General features: G+C 39.1%; 1 protein-coding gene across 2 annotated transcripts in view; it reads left to right on the forward strand.

The window, feature by feature from the left end:
* si:ch211-186j3.6 (neural-cadherin) overlaps positions 1-17981 on the forward strand; it is a 268142-nt gene that overhangs the window by 179139 nt on the left and 71022 nt on the right. For both annotated transcript variants that reach the window (XM_037096548.1, XM_037096549.1), the window contains one exon: positions 15783-15997. In XM_037096548.1, the coding sequence (XP_036952443.1) occupies positions 15783-15997 (215 nt within the window). The remainder of the gene's footprint in view (positions 1-15782; positions 15998-17981) is intronic.

Below are 17981 nucleotides of genomic sequence, written 5' to 3' on the forward strand. Positions count from 1 at the left end.
TGAGATGTAAATGTGGTGATATAACTTTGATTTGATTTAAGTGAAAACGGATCTTGACACTTGGGTATTTTCAAACACACTATATATTAAGTTTGTTTGACTCTTAAGAGATCCTTTATCTTCCTTCATCAAAGAATAGAATGTGGTGTGGCGTATCTAACTGATTCGCTGACAAAACAGATTCCAGCGTTTCAGCTTATTTCTCTCAGAATCCCAACATTAAATGAGATTCAGACTGACTGAGCTTGAGCAATTTGAATCGCCAGCTGGTGGTCACATGATCATTCACTAAAATGGGTTTTCTGTATGTACACGCGTGTTCTGCTTGCTCTCTGGGTCTTTCTCTGTCTTATTGTATGCATTGGCATGTTTGGTGATCAAAGTTGAAACTGTGTAGGGAATTCACTCAACACTTGAGGCTGTTCTTTTTTTTATTTTGTAGGTGGAGTGGCTCTCTCTGTTCCTTCCTCTTTCCTCTCTTTAGTGTCTCTCACGGTCGATGGTCTGTGCTGTTTCCTGGCTAGAGAAGTTGAAATCTGAGATAATTGCTTTAACCTTTGACTTTCCCCTGCTTGTATTAGACAGAGTTTGTCTGATTTGCCCTGTCAGTCTTAAAGTTGAAGCCCGTATGAAGTTCTCTGAAAAACCGCTACCACCAGCTGGTTGACTGTCAGCATATTGCACTACTGTTGAATTATACATCCTGTGTAAGGAATGAGTAAATGACCATGCATTGTCATTTTATTTAGTTGAATAAGACTTTCTGGAATCCCAAAGTGCAGCCAGCTTCCAGCAATTATCCTTTTTTAGGATAGTGCAGCTGTAACAGGAACAATAGTATGGTGCTGCTGCCCAAAAAATCATTTTATCACCGTTCTTACACCATTACTTAGCATTCTAATGCAAAAGGTACTCATTACACATCCAAGTAAATTGTATAAGTCGTTGTCATTTCACATTGGGGAATAAGCAACCACTTCAACTATTATGACATCTTCAGAATACTTTGAATATACCTTCCAGAAAAGACCCAATTACTGCATATTCAATATTGCCACTCCCAGCCACTTCTAAGCTCTTTGTGGTTGTACTTCACACAGCCTTGCTTTGGATATGGTTGCACCGACACTTTGCTGGGCATGGTTTATGATTCAAAAATGGTTTTGCAAAAACTACCAGAACGAAAATGCAAATGAGTTAGTAGATCTTTTAGGTTCAGCATTTGTGATAGTGGTACACAGATGTGTTAATATGTGAAAAATCATGGACAGTCTAGGCTTTAGTGAGACCGCTTTGCACTTTGTCGGAAAAAAAAAAAGTCAACTGAGTCATTACACCTTACCCGTTGACGTATTAGCGCTAGACACACAAATACTTTACTTCCAGGCAATTTCCACTAGGATTGGCCCAAAGATTTTATTACCATGGACTTGATATTTTCGCTATTTGAGAAGCTTATAATTATTATAATCAGAGTATGGTCAAGTAATTGGAAAGGCATTAAAGAATGAATAGTCTAAGCACAATAGAGATGTGTTCAAGTAGTTTAACATAGGTGTTGTTTTGAAGCCTCTGCATCGCTAAGATAGATATCTTCCAGCTTCCGTGCAGGATCAGGCTGGCGGTGCAGACATGACATACAATCAAACACCAAGCAACTCATGTTGTTATTGAAGAAAAAAAAAAGCACACATTAAGATAGAGGATGGGTCCTGAGGTGTGAATGCACTCTCTTGGTACACCAAGATCTGTAAACATCGTGCAGTGCCAGTTTTATGCCAAATTTTTGGTTCTGCCAAACATAAAGAATTGTCAGTGTGGTCTACTACCTTGCCACGAAACAGCGCGCCCTACTGTGTACTGCTTAACAATTTAAACAGTACACAGTAGGGCGCGCTGTTTGGTTACACAGTAAACTAGGTTCCATTTCGGTTTCCTGCAAAGAGGCTCAAAGACGCAAAGAACATCAAGACGCCAACAGTCAGCGCTCGTCACACGCAATGATTTTGAGCTCATTTACGGATTTCAGTAACGTCGAGCCATGGTGAACGATGACTGGAATGATATTTTATGAGTAGGAGAGCAGGGGAGACGATGGATGTGATGGGAGGAATTAAAAAGGAAATTACAGGAGTGAACATAACCTCAAAGCAGATGCTGTTGAGACTGCCGAAGAGATGAGGGCAACCTGCCCGGGGTGTTTGTGTGTAGCGAGTGTTCGAGCGTGTTCATGCTGTGTTTCGTTTAGACGCAAACGTTCTCTCTCACAAAACGGTGGTGATTAAAAAAATGTGACGGAGCGAACCCATCAAAGTAAACCACAGTTCCACTAAACAAAACGTTTATTTAATACTATGGCAGCAAACGTTCTAATAAACCCATAACCATTGAGCTCTTAATTTAAACTCCCAGGTCTTTTCACACTTAACTTTGCTCATTAACAGCTGAGTATGTTGTTTGTCACTGGTGTGTTGCAACTGTGGCTGAATGAATTAGAATGAAGGTGCAATTAGGTGTTTATAGTAATCCTAAAGGGAATTCTTGAACCCTGTTAACACTGTTAACAGCTGTTACAGCTGAAGATTCATCTAGTGATTCATCTAGTGATTTTCCCATTTCAATGAGGACGTGTATTCACCATTAGTTTGATTTGTTTGTCTTAGTGAGAACACTGCTGTTGATGCACAACACGACTACAGTCAGTATCCATACGGTTATGTTTTTTCACCTATATCGGTTTGTTTGCTGGATTGCTGGTCTGGTGGTTGGTTGGTCAGCAGGATTATAGACAACATGTTTCACAGATTTCCACCAAACTTAGCTGGAGATTGGGTTTCAGCCTACGACAGACCTCACTAACTTTTGATGCAGCTCAGGATAAAGGGATGAATCCAGGATTCTCAGCTAAATTATTACTAAATTGTTATCAAATTATTACATGTATTAATGTGTGAATTAGGTTTAAACATCAATGATGGGTTCATACAACGAGGAAAAGTGATTTCTGTTATGCAATGTTGTGCATTTTCATTGCTGGAATTATTAAGTTTGGGAAGACTTTAAGACAGCTTGAGATGGACTGATGATTTTCTTAATACAGAATCCCCTTAGTAGCTCCAACATCCTGTTGCCCAAGTTTGAATGTGTCTACCTTGGTTCCAGCAAGAAATCAGTACTTGAGTTGAGCTGTTGCAGTCATCCTCTAAAACCAATGTTAAAGCCCATGAAAATTGTGGGGACTTGGATATGGATATGGCATGATGTCAAAATGGAAGAAGAGTTTTCTTCTTTGTGGTTTGACATGCTGACAGAGAAAGCACTGTTGTGGCACACACACACACACACACGCACATGCACACGCACACGCACACGCACACACACACACACACACACACACACACACACACACACACACACACACATTTAACATTTACTCCAACAAACTGCAGTTTATTTCCCCCACTTTTCAATATGAAAGTACTTACTTCAATTTGACATGAAGTGCCAGGGGACCAAGCTTAGGTTTTGCAGCATTCAGGTTCGTAACATTCCGTTTACAAGGCCTCGGTGGATGCAGACATCCATGCTGCAGTACCTGACAGGGTTTAAGTGCCTGGCCTTTCTACTGTTATGCAGTCTGACTTGCAGATGAAAAAAAAAAAAGAGATTTTCAGAGCATTCTTGCCAGAGTCTAACTCAAAACGCAGCTTTTGTTTGCTTCTGATTTACCTAGTGTTATAAATAGAAACTGAACTTCCACAACCCCCCTACGACATGAAAAAGCTAGCATGTTTGCTGTCACATACTGCCAGTTCTTGCTTCAAATTCCTGGCAAACAAGTGAACTAAGGGAGGGTGTCTTCATTACCATAAATCACTCTGTAAACAAGACCAAAAGTGGAGTGCGAGCGTTTCAGCAAATCCTTTTAACTACAAACATGATGACGAAATAAACTCTTTGGTGATTCTAGCGGTAGATTAGACATGACCCTGTTTAACTCTGTGTAATTCAGCCTGATACTCTGTGTATCCTCAGGCTCAGATCTTTAATGGTGGAAGTGAAGGGCTCTTTGCAACCAATTAAATGAAACACCAATGTGTAGACCTAGGCTTTTATCACTGTCTCAGTTGTAACTCCATGCAGATTTTGAATGTAATGATGAAATTAAGAGCCATTTTTCATACTGCAGGCTGAAATCTTCTCTGCACATTGTTGTGCTCAATCTGTAGGTACTGTATATTTCTATGTAGAGGGAGACAAAAACTGTATTTCAACTAAAACACAGTGTTGTTTCTTTTGTTTCTCTTTTTCGTTGTATTCAGAAATGCAGCTTCTGTTTATGTGTGCCATTATTTGTTGCAGGATATGGCCAAGTAGCTAGCAGACCTGACACTAAACACTATTTATATATACGCACAATGCCAGTAAAGTTGCCCTGATGTCAACGTTTTGCCACCTCGTGACAGCGCAAGTATGAACTGTTAGACCTGCATTTTACAAGTAAAGTACTCTCAGTCTCTGTGGAGCGATGTGTTAATTTCCTGCTAATGCAAAAACTTCTTCACCATGGGATGTGCAATAGTTCACAGTATAGAGAATATGTGTCAAGTGATGGCAATTAAAGATGTCAGCTAATTTATGGGGACAGATGTCTGCTGGGAGGACCTTGTTGATGGAACCTGCAGGAATTTTGGTTCTATAGAAGACAAAGATGTGGCCGGGCAAGTAGTTTAGTTCAGACACATTGTGTTTATTAGAACAGGTAGAACAGTGTTTATAATACAACATGCATTTTTTTTTTTATTGTTTTTTTGTAAAGCCCTCGTAAGATATGATTAAAGGGATGATCCATTTTAATATTACAAATATCATTTATCCATTATTTCACTCAGATGATGTCAGTACTCATAATAAGTGCCATTTGCCGTCTTTTAGGAAGAAAGTAAAAGAACAGTTATGAATTGTGATTTTATACCGTCACCTAGCAGAAAGTGCAGAGACGAAAGGTGTCCAACAGACAGCCGGTGGTTTTCACAGGGCACGCGGTTTGCGAAGTGCAAATAAGTGTGATCCTCAGCCACTTATACTTACTTGTCACTGTCACTAAAAAAAAAAAAAAAACATACAAATCTTGATACAGCAGGATCTTTCAGCTCTATAGGTCGGATTGTTTCCTCATGGGGTTAGAATTCTAATATTTGGTCGCTTGGCCATTTTCACCTTGCTTAGGTGCTTTTGATAGCCATCAACATGCTTCTGGCCGGCCTTTGGCTGAATTCTTAACTACTTTTCATGACAGGATCACTTTACTAGCTTCCATGCATGGATTTGTTTCTTCAGCAGGGTCACATGTTCTCAATGGGGCTCAACTAAGGACTTAGAAAGTCATTTCCAAGACCTCAATTAAATCCTGATTTAACCATTCTGTTACCAATGTTGATGCGTGTTTGGGACCATAGTCCTGTTGGAACACCCAACTGCACCCAAGACCCAATCTGCTGACTGACAGTTTTAGATTCTCCTGAAGAATTTCGAGATAATCCTCCGTCTTCATTATTCCATGTACTCTCTGTAGAGCAGAATACAGCAAAACAGCCCCACAGCATAATACATCCAACACCATGCTTGACACAAGTCATGGTGTTCTTGGGGCTTAAAGGCCTAACCTTCTCTCCTCCAGTCATGCTTGCTGCTCATTGTGGCCAAACAAGTCAGCTTTTGTTCTGCTGACCACAGAGTTTTCCTCCAGCAGCAAACTACTGATGAGCTTTAGTGCATCAGTTCATCCGCCTCTCTTCTTATTCTTATAAGTGATTTTCTTGAGGCTACACAGATTTTTAGTCCCCATACCTTGAGTACTCGTTTCAGTGTGCATGTGGAAATTCTCTTACATTCTAGTTTTACTAGTTCTACTGTGGATTTTTTACCATTAAATTTCACTTCACATTTAAGTGATCTCTGATCACGATCATTCAAGATTTTTTACTAACAACATTTCCTCTTCAAAGATGACTCCTCCAGGTTTTGATAATGCGTTGGACAGTTTTTAACCCAATTTTAGTAGTTGCAGCAGTCTTCTTAGTTGTTTTGTTTTCTTGATGCAGGCTAGTAAGGTAAGCCTTCTGAAATAGAGTAACATCTTTTCCACGACCACAGGAAATGTCTTCTATGATGTACATTTTCTTCACAGTGTATGTTAACCTTTGATGGTGACTGTACATGTATTATAATAAGCCATGTAATGTTTACCAACCTCAAATCGTGCCTCATCTCAGGATACCTCAGTCATATCAAGTAGTTACAAAATGATAAGTTGTCCCAGTAAAATGTACTCCTGTTTTGCTTCTTTTTACTTTGCTTCTTTTCTCTGCCACAAATTATTTATTTATTTATTTATTTATTTATTTATTTATTTATTTATTTATTTATTTATTTATTTATTTATTTATTTATTTATTTATTTTTCTGGGAGCTGTTGTTTGGGATGAAAATGAAAGTTGTTTTTACAGAGCTTCTCCCCATTTGTATTTCCCAAATAACTAACTCAGGCAGTAGACTTCAACGCGGTAGCTATTCCTTCTGGCCAGCTCGTCTTCTTTGTCCTCGCTTTCAACAGACTAGAGGCTACAGTGACTATATCAGCTCTATAGCAGCAGACATGATATTGCAAAAAGGGATGACCTGGATGACCTGATGCTGTATATCTCTGCACTATATAGGCACCCTGGACATAATGCCAGGACTAGTACCTTTTCATATTGAGTTGAAAGGGTTAGATCCTTTAAACAACTACAACTGTTTTCAAATCTTTTGAAATGCACCTTTAAATGGTTTGTTTGCATCCACTATAAGTTTGACCCGGTATTGAACCCGTCCTTCAGCAATTTCTACTCACCTCTTTTTTGAAGGCTAAGAGTGTACAGCCATACTACTGCCTCTGTGAAGCTGCACATAGGCATGGTGTTTTTGCCAGTGCTAGAATGGTGACAGCTATTGCTTTGTGCACATATGTTTGAAATGGAATCATTTCATGCTCTCTGGCCACGTGAGCACAACACCTTAATCATCGTATTATGGCATAAAGCAAAATCTCTCAATTTTGTGCCCTCATTTTTTTCTCTCTGGGAAATAAAGAATGGGCAATGTAATTTACAGAGCAGTTTAATTTCAGCGCGACTGTAACATCCAAGAGCGCTCCGCCATGTGGATGTTATAGAATTATGAATACCGAAATAAATGGCAGATTTTCGCTTTGAAATTATTATGTGAAGAGAAACATCTCCGTTTGCACAGGCAGGGAACCGGTGAAGCACACACACACACACACACACACATACACTAAGACCTTGGTAGAATTTGGACGTTACACAATATAAAATCGTAACAGGTGCTGCTACAGGTGTGTCGTGCTTAAGATGTTCAGATACTTGATCCTGAAGCACCAACATGAGCATATGTGTTCAGCACCACACATACTTAGTCCAGCTGAATATGTGTGAGAACAGATGAGCATAAAGTCTCATTGTGCACGTGTCTAGTAAGCTTTCTTGCTGTGTCTTGGAGAAGTTAATTTTACCCTTCAGCTTCATTTAATTAGAAGCAGTGAGTGAAAAGGGCAGGATTTCAGTCTGGCTGACTGGAGACAGCGTGTAATGTGGCTCACCGCTGGACCAGAGCAGGATGACTGCTAGATCCACGGTAGACATAATCCCCGGATTACACACATGCACACTAACTCACGTGCATGCACAAATACGCAATTATTAGACATGTGGACATATTCCTCCTCTAATTCGCTCCCTGTTAATCACAGTAAACAATGCTGCGTTCTATATTGAGATGCCTGTGTTACCTGGTTCACTGTATATAGGAGACATGCGCCTTCATCGCTATACACACTTCTCAAAAACAAAGTGGATTTTCTCTTAGTAATCAGAAAGTGAGGGTCCCAATCTGGCATCGTGAATCATTAATCTTTATGTATTATTATTATTATTAGTAGTAGTAGTAGTAGTAGTAGTAGTAGTAGTAGTAGTAGTATTGTTGTTGTTGTTGTTATTTTGCTGTAATGTAATACATAATTCATACAATACAACATAATTCCAATATTTAAATAATTTTCGATTCTGTAAATTTTGCATCTGATTGGTGAAAGCTCCAGAGCACTGCACTTTTTGAATGTCATTATTGTATTATATTATTATATTCAGGTATTATTTCAATCTTTTTTTTTGTCTTGCAAATGTGTATTTTCATAATTGCTGCATTAATCCATTGCACTGAATGGATTTGTATCAATCAGTGTGAAATAATATGCTTTTGACTTCAGTCATCAGATCTAAAACCCAATTAACAACCATGGGAGATGGAGCCAAGTGTTCTTAAAGTCTCGAGATACTAAAACTAATACTTTATTGCTAAACAAAAGCAACCCAGAGAGCCCTGCCTAACCCGTACACATTAACCACCTCAAGAGTACGTAAAATTTGTAAATTAAGAAAAAGATTAAAGAAAACAATCAAGTATTCCAACAGGGATGTTAACAAAGCCACATCAGCTATGTTACGTACCATTTTATACATTCCCTTTCACTGTCTTATAGACAGGATACATGATAGCAAAAATTTAAGTAACTTTGAAGGACTCAAACGCCCTCTGGAAACAAATTTATATTTCAGTCTTGCGATCACGAAAAGATAAACAATATAATAAAAAGGTAAGAAATAGACATTTGTACAAACATATAAACAGGGCAACTCGTGTGAGAAATAGAGAATTAATGTGCATCAGAAAAAATGATAGAGCAATGAGAGAGTGGTAATTAGTGAAGAGAATTAAAGGAAAATGAAAAAAAAAAAAAAAAAACCCTTATCACCTTGCCTCTTTTGTCTGAAGACAGACAGTACGAGCGAAAGAGGGAAAAGGATGCCAGAGGGACATATGATGTAGAGAAGAGCCTACCAAAGGAAAGTGAAGGGAGACGATATGATACAAATTGATAGGAGATAATATTCACCACATAATACAAGAGATAGTTTTCTGTTCCGGCGGCTTTCAGATATGACCCCACCCGGCACACACAAACCCACACAAACAGATTATGGCCCAAGATTGAAGGAAATACATGCAGATAATGGAGGCGCTGGGATTAATAATGGGATTAGGGGAGTGAGGGAATTGTGGGTTGGAGTTGGGATTACAGCTGCCAGTCCAAAGTTAACAAATACAATTCCCAACAGACAGGGAATGAGCAAAACAAAGCTGCCTTAAGAGGATTGGAAGGCTCGGCCATTATGACTAAAACTATGACTGAGATTGCCTTGCGCTCACAGAATTGAGATGGCATTGGTACTGTCAGTTCTACACACACACACATAAACATTTGGACCTCTGAAATATTCAATAACGAAGTATAAATCTATATACCATTAAAGTCGTAACTAATAGTAATATTTGAATTTAGGTAGCGGAAGTAGACCTCAGATATTAATTCCCAAGTGTTTTTACACTCTGAGGCAAATTGAGCTAATCTGCTTCATGAATGCTGCGCTGTTTGTAGTTTGATCAGACTTAATTGGAAGTGGCCTGACAACATGACCAAACACCCCCCCCCATCACTAGATTCACACTGAGTTTTCATCACTCCTGATTGATGCAAGTCAGAGACGTAACGTTTTTTTTCCAAGCTGGGCCACGGCCGCTTACAAAACCAGCAAGAGGAACAGAGACGCGCAAACAAAGCAAAGAAGCACAAACAGAAATTCATACTCGATCAGGTTTGAATAACGGCCGGAACATTCGAAATGTGATGACGTCACAGTGAAGTTGACCGCTGACATTTTGGATATAAAATGTCATAACCTTCATCATTTTACCCTCAAGACATTAGTGTGATATGTTGTATCCCCTGTATATGAATTGTGTTTAGTGAGGACTGACCAGCAGAATCTAATCACTTAATCCTTAGGTTCCAAATTTGTGCCAAATTTGAAGAAATTATCTTGCGAGTGGATGGACAGACCCAAATGTATTATTATTATTATTGCTGTTGTTGTTGTTGTTGTTATTATTATTATTATTATTATTATTATTATTATTATTATTATTTACTAGTAGTAGAAGTAGTAGGATTTACTATTAGTAGTAGTAGTAGTAGTAGTAGTAGTAGTAGTATTGTTGTTATTATTATTATTATTATTATTATTTACTATCATCATCAAAAAAGAATAAAATGAAAATGAAATGAAGAGAAAAAGCTAAATGACCTAGACAATCTTGCATTGTCCTGGCAATGTATTTGAAAACTGTGAAATCACCCTAAGTCACATCACACCAAAGCACCTGCAGGCTGGATGACACTGATGTAATGTTAATAACATAAGTTACATTAAGCTCAAAATATAAATGTTAGTTATTGCTGGCTGGTAACTGTGGTAGTTTTATTAGGTTCATAGATTAAAGTTGCTTTCTTCCCATCTTGTTGAATAATCTTAAATGGATTCGCATGTTTGGTTCCGTTGCTGAAGTTGTTGTTCTTGCCGGCCTGTTTCGCTTGCAAAAGGTTTATGGTTTGTGATTCAACTCTGGCTAGGAGCAATGGTTTCAAATGTGTGCTGGGCACTGTTCAGAGAATTTGATGATAATGATTTGGACACTGGGGTTAAATTATGGATTGCAGCCCAGCTGTATGCATGCCAAACACTGGCAAAAACCGTACTCTTCCACTTTGCTAGTATTGTCTCTTCAAACACACAAACAAGCACTGTTATGGTAATGAGCCATAACATGATATGAAATGTTTAACTTGGATGGATGGGTGCGTCATTAAATACCCCACTTGATATAACCAGAGTAATGGAGTTGAAGAATGTTAACAGTGATAACAGTCGGTAACAGTTAATACTCTGATACCCTTGACTCGAACTTTAGAGTCAAACTTAAGGTTTTTTTTTTGTTTGTTTGTTTTTGTTTTTGTTTTTTTTAACCATCATTTAGTGAGATATATTTTAACCATCTTTTTTACTCTGTTATTATTAATTCCTTAAATGTGGATGCAGAACTGCAGTGAAAAGACGAGACGGATGCACTGTGTCTTGCTCTGAAGTGCAACACTGTGTGACACAAAGAGACTGATTTAAAAAAAAACTGACACATTCGCCTTCATTGAGTTGAATCCCTTAAGTTTTGACTCTTGGCATTTTCCGTGGTGTAACCGAGAAACCCGACGCATTTTCCATCACACAAGTAGATCATGAGATTGTGATGTTTATTGTAAGTTCCGCGATGCTCTTTACTGATCGGAGTCCTCTGCCTGTCTGTGACATGGCCTTCAGTGATGATTGGCTATTACCTGTGTAGTGTAACCAATCAGTTTGTGCTGTGGGTGAGACACTGAGGGAGACTTCAGAGTGTATAGGTACATAATCATCGCTTGTACGTTTTATAGTACACCATACAGTATAGTATTACAGTGGTAAGTAGTATTGGTATTATACCAAGTAAGTATGATTACACTGTTCATTTTTTTCTTTAAAGGCAACTACTTAGTGGTTGGTTTTAATGATTTAGTTAAATCAGATTTCCACAGAGCAGAACATATTAGCATATGGACGTGATCCCTGTCTGTCATACTTGCTGGATTGTCACTGAAAATGTCCTGGAAATGTCCTTAAAATCATTTCAAGAACCAAGTGTGAACCCTGGAAATGGAATACATCAGCTTCCAGGTGTCAGAGGAGTGAGGTCTGGGGCCTGGAGGACTTTAACTGCAAAATTGTCTAAAAGCATTTACATACTTGAAATGTAATATATGGATTATTATAGTTTATATTTCGAGATGAGGACTGGGCTTCTTGTTTGACCTTAATATATACTTAATTAAATCCAATTAACTTGAATACACTTAACTCACAGGTAGCAAAGCAGTACAGAGGGAAATAAGTAGCAAGACAAAAAGAACAATTTGAATACAAATATAGTAAAAACTATTAGAATAAAAATAAACATACTATATACAGTAGCTGTCCTCGTGTACATGACGTGTGCAATACATAATAAATTTGACTGTGTAAATGGGCAATGTGCAGGGTTCCTGAGATAGTAAATAACAACAGAACAAAAAACAATCAGTCTTTAAGTGACAGTTAGGTGTATGGTTGAGTCCTTAATCAGTGGAGAGAGGTGTTGTGTATTCTGATCGTTGATGGTATTAAAGAGCTCCCCAAGAGCTTTGAGGCACGTGGTTGGATGCGTCCGTGGCTGAACGTGCTCCTGCGTTGCCTCAGCTTGGCGTAGAGAGGGCGAGAGGGATTGTCCATTATAGCTTGCAGCTTTCCTCTCATCCTCCTCTCTGTCACCGCCTCCGCACTTTATCCCCACCACAGAGCTGGCTATCCTCACCAGTTTGTTCAGCCTGATGGCACCACCGCTCCCGATGCCACTTCCCCAGCACACTGCTGCAGAGAATATGACACCGGCTACCACAGACTGGTAGAACATTCGTAGCAGCCTAGTGCACACACTGTAAGACCTGTTCACTGTTGCTGTTCACATGCACCCAGAGGAAATTGTAGCTCAACGTGTGTCTTCGGGATGTATACCGTGGACCGGTACTTTTTGGTACCGGCCCCTAATTGGGTCGGTACCAGGGTACCATTAAGATACTGGACAAATGGTACTGTTATCGGTACTTTTATAGGTACTTTAAAAAATAAAAATAAAAAAATAAAAAACTTTTATTTTTTATGATTTTTAACCGATTTTTGACATGGATGGTTTCTTAACGTCTACCCAACCATCATGACTATAAACTTAACAACAAACTCCAAGTGTTTGGTGATGTTGCTTACCCCGAATTTCCACTGGATACTGTCCGCTGCGTTACGGCTCTGATACAGCTTTGCTCCTCCATCTGCCATTGGCTAAACCCCACTGGTTAGTTTTGATACCACAGTAACGTTACGGCAGACAGCTGCTGTCGAGGCCGAGGAGTTTCCGCGTGTTTTAAAAACAACAGCAGGAAGTGTTCCCGACCGAAGGACATTAGAAGAACTTGTGTTTGTCTCTTTTTTGAAATTTGTGTGTTTTATTTTGAAAAGTAACCAGATGTTATATGGTTATTTCTGTGCTTGACTTCCTGTCCGCTCGGTGCTAAATTCAGCTGACTTGCTGCGTCATGCTCTGGCGTCCGCCAGATTTTTATATCTGCTCCTGGTCCTGGTTATGTATTCAGGAGTATTTGTGATTGCATAGTTTCTGTTCTGTTGAAGCTTTGTTATTACCTTGTGGTAGTAAAAAGAAGGTTGAATCTTTTGACATCTTGTAAAGTCTTTATTTTTTTTTAACTCAAATTACATGTTGTAGTATGGATAAGAGTATTGATAAGTAGCGGTACTGATAAGGAGTATCGGTATCAGTATTGGTATCGATAGAATCCTAACGTTCCATTCCCAGTCTTCTCACAGTCACACTCACACTCTTGTGAAAATAAAGACACGTCACTTCTCTGCTTTTAAACAAGTGTCATGTATTGTAGATGAACTATGTGACTTCTGACTCACTCTTTGTGTGTGTGTGTGTGTGTGTGTGTGTGTGCGTGTGTGTGTGTGTGTGTGTGTGTGTGTGTGTGTGTGTGTGGATTTGTCAGTTGCTCCTGGAAGAGAGCACAGGCAGGAAAAAAATCTAGACAACGGAAGAAGACTTGGATGAGAAATAAGCTGTCTACAGAGTGCCAATGAGATGTGTGTGTGTCAATGCATGCACATGGTTTTTGCAAACACACATCTCTGTGTGGTCTTACAGGATCCACAGGGCTGAAGCTATTGAGAGACATCGTGAGAAGCCGTTAAAGTGTGAATAATATGAAACAATGAAAAGGCGCAGAGGAATTGCCCTGGAGAAATACCTTGTTTCTCTGAGCTATGTGTTTGTGTGTCGTCAGGGGGGAGACTGAGTGTATAATTTGTATAATTGCTAACAAATGGTGGATTGAGTGAGGGGAATTTTTATTTTGGGAATTGTTTAGTGAATTTATGCCAGATTGATTGATTGATGATGAAACTTTCTGGGTTAATTCTGCTTTTTGCAGTTGTCCACCTTGATGAATGATTGCAGACTTTGTCCAGTGCAGTAAATACAATTCTCCATACAACTCTAACATCAAGAACTTTTCCATTGTCCTGTCATTCATGACCGAGTCACAACATGGATATCCATGTCCATACGCGGTAACATAGGGCTCCCTTCCCCTTTTGAATTACCCTTTTATTGTGTATGCACACAGAGTTGATATACAAAGTGCATGGACTTGTAGTTTTTTGATAGAATGAGGAGCCATGAATTACTGGTACTCATCAGTCCCTATGTGCTGCTTAGAGGAGAAAAAAAGAAAAGGAAAGAAAAAGAAAACAACTGCTGCATGCAATTAATGATACGTGCGCACAAATTACTAATTCACGCTCTTGATTTACCATTCTCACGCCAGACAAACAAATCTCACGCCAAGTTAGAGGAAGCCACAATGCTACTTCCTAATGAAAAATATCAAGTATATGTCAGGGTTAACTAGGCTTCCTCTGCACACTGGATTATAACTGAATGTCAGACTTTTTTTTTACAAACAATAATAGAGAGGATGAAGACACATGGTTAGAGTCAACAGACACACCTGCACACACACACGCACACAACCTCTCCAAGATCACAGAAAGCCTTTCACTTATGTTGAGTCTGGCCTCTTTCACTTTGATCTTCAATTCCATGGAGTCTACAATGCATTAGGTTAATTAACCTCATAGAAAGCATCAGTACTTGCGTTCTGTTTGTTGCCCACAACTGCTGTAATGTAGCATTATGTCCTTTGAGTTGATTAAGTACCTATAGAGATCACACAGTAGCGTCCTTAAATTATTAATGGGTCTCCAGGCATTATTATGCATGTGGTGCAGAGGCAGCAATCGTATTACTTTATATACACGTAGTAACTCAGTCAGTACCTTGACACCTAGATATGTTTCCATATACTAGACACCACCTCTTTATTTCATCATATGGCAGTAAATGGTTAATATGAAAACACTCTTTGGGGCACCACAGTAGCTCATTTGGTAGAGCACGTGTTCCATGCACAGAGGCTTTGTCCTCGATAAAGACTGGATTGGATGAAGAAGTATTGGTAAAAATGCAAAGCATTAATATTAATCTTTCTTAAAATATGGAGAGAAATATGACATGAATTGGTAAAGAGTATAACAAACAGTGTATTTGCAAAAATACTAGAACAATTGGGAGAAGACAGAAGAACAAGCCTTTTTTTTTTTTTTTTTTTTTTGTTTTAGACAGCCAAGGATGATGAGGTGAGGGGTTACACTTCATCAGGAAGCGATGGGACAAATGAGTACTCGGATGTGGGGAAATACAGCGAGTGGAGTTTCCTAGTGATGTAGGGATTCTGCCTGTGGTTTTGCCACTAATGAGAACATCTGCATTAGTGAAACAGACGGAGTGAGAGAGAAATAGCTGAAGGGCAAGTCGTTTTCGTTTGGAGAAAACAAGTAGACTTCCAGAGAGTGCAGGAAAGAAATAGTTGAAAATGCAGCTAGTGGTTCAAAAAAGGGAGGGGAGGGTAGGATCAGGATGGTGTTTCAAACTTACAGAGGACTCTTACATTTTTTTGAACCAAAAAAAGTAGCTAAATTGTCAAGGAATGGAGCAAGAATCCTTCAGCCTTCTACTTATCGCATTCATTAATTCATGTATTTTTTGCTCTTCCTTGTCTCCCCAAGGTGCCAATGTCCAGCTCAGTTCGAGGGGCCTGAGTGCCAGCAGAACAAGCACAGTTTCCATGGCAATGGCTATGCCTGGTTTCCTCCCATAACGCCTTGTTTCGAGAGCCATGTGTCACTGGAGTTCATCACTGACGTGGCTGATGGACTGCTGCTGTACAGTGGCCCCTTAGCCCAGCTGCAGGCCTGGGACCACGAGGACTTCCTGGCCATAGGTAGGAACAGCTCGAGCTTATTCACATGTCCCATCTGGCCGTGATTCTAGATCCTTTTACTGTTTGAAATCAAATGTGACTGAGTTGGGAAAAAAAAATAAATAAATAAAAAACACATCTGCACATCTGTAGAGCAACACGTTTTAAGTTAAGATAGACAAGCTGTGGAAAGTATCTCTCTGGCCTTTTAACATTTTTTCAGACTTTGCTAGTTTCATTTCAACACCACCACTTTTTTGTAACTGTTGCTGATTTGGCGTGAAAGGATAAAGTAGAATGGGGAATTAAGGAGATGTGCTAATCTGTAGCTGTACTCTAAACATACAAAGCAGAATCCACACAAACTACAGGACTGAATCCGAATCAAGGATGTTTGTACCTTAGTGTTCCATAGTTGCTAGGCTTTATTTTGGAAGGAAATTTGGAGTAGCACAACTGAAATAAACTAGGTTGAATTAGCCTGAAGTGGGTAATGTATCAGCATTTCAGACTTCTGGAATATATTGCAAAATTAAGTCAATACATTAAATCCACACCCTTAACTATTTTTGAAATTCCCAGGAAGTGTCCTAATCAAGCCAAAAGACAAAATGCAGATATCATACTAGTATTGGTCGGTCATCACAGCTTGTGTTAACTCCTAGTTCCATTGACTTTCATGCATTTGAGGAACACACACTTGGCATTGTCCCACAATAGGCTTATTCACCTTATATATATCAACAAGTCGAAAACGTCAAAGTTATGGATGAGTTGAACTAAAAGTGAAAGTAGCAAAAAGCAATAGATAAACAGATGAAATACTTACTATGCTGGGTAAAGGTAATCAACTCACACATCCAGATTCTGCAACTTCCAGTGGTAGTTGTGGAAGTTTAAACTTAACCAGACCAACACACAATATATTCACGAATCAACAATATCCAGTCCGTAACAACCAGTTTAAGACTGTGGGGATATATTTGAAAATAAAGCCCAAGAACCACAGGACTGCAGTGCCAAGGCCTGCTCATACCAGCGTTCAAAATGGATAAACTTTGCAGAAAATATAACTTAAAAATTTAACTTAATTTGGGATTGTCAGCAAATCCTGCACCATTGACCGTCTGTAAGCATCCTTGACAGCTCTGACCTTGGTGGGAACAGAGAGTTGCAGAGTTCAGTATGGAGGATGAAGTAATATTGTATTAGCTTAACCATGTTTAACCTCCTTTGTCTGAATGTTGACTGCTCCACAAAAGACGAATAATTTGGAGACAGTTATGAGACCTTAGTCAGTAGAACATGGGTAAATCGTTTGAATAGCTGTGGGGACTTCTTTTTTATTCTGCAAGGAACTAGGCTTGCTAAACACGTTTGTTAACCGTCATTCTTGTTGGCTCAGAGAAATGTTTTTCCAAGTCAATAACATTCTTTAAAATTCTTTATTGAATGAAATACTTTTAAGGTAGTTAAATGACTTCGTAGAAAAAGAAATAGGAGGACGTTCACGCACTCTGATAAATAGGCATGGCGTTTCCTCAGTTAAGTAAGGGATAATGTATAGAATGTACGCGGCTACTTTCCAACACGTAAAAAAAAAACTTAGCACTGTGTCTTTTTGCAATGTATTTGTTACCTTTCATAGTGTTTTTCAACAGAGAAATATAGTTCGCCAAACTGACAACAAAGTCTCGAACAGAACATTCTTTAGAACACAGCTGATCAGTCGTTCACTGAAATTCAAGTCCTCCAACCAGTCTTTTAAAACTGACATGGCCCATACCGTGCTCTTTTTTGGTTCAGATCGTGTCGATCCTCTTCTATTTCATCAACGTCTCCGTCATCCAAGACTTTGTGCCGTTTCGCTTCCTCCTCTTCACTGCTTTCCACCGTTTTTTTCTTTTTTTGACCAGTGACAACAACTCAGGCTTTTATTATGAAGTAGAATACAGATCAGCTGACGTCGCAACCAAATATGCTGGGTTGATAAGTGACCATACTA

Source organism: Acanthopagrus latus, chromosome 4 (genome assembly GCF_904848185.1).
Source record: "Acanthopagrus latus isolate v.2019 chromosome 4, fAcaLat1.1, whole genome shotgun sequence".
Lineage (NCBI taxonomy): Eukaryota > Metazoa > Chordata > Actinopteri > Spariformes > Sparidae > Acanthopagrus > Acanthopagrus latus.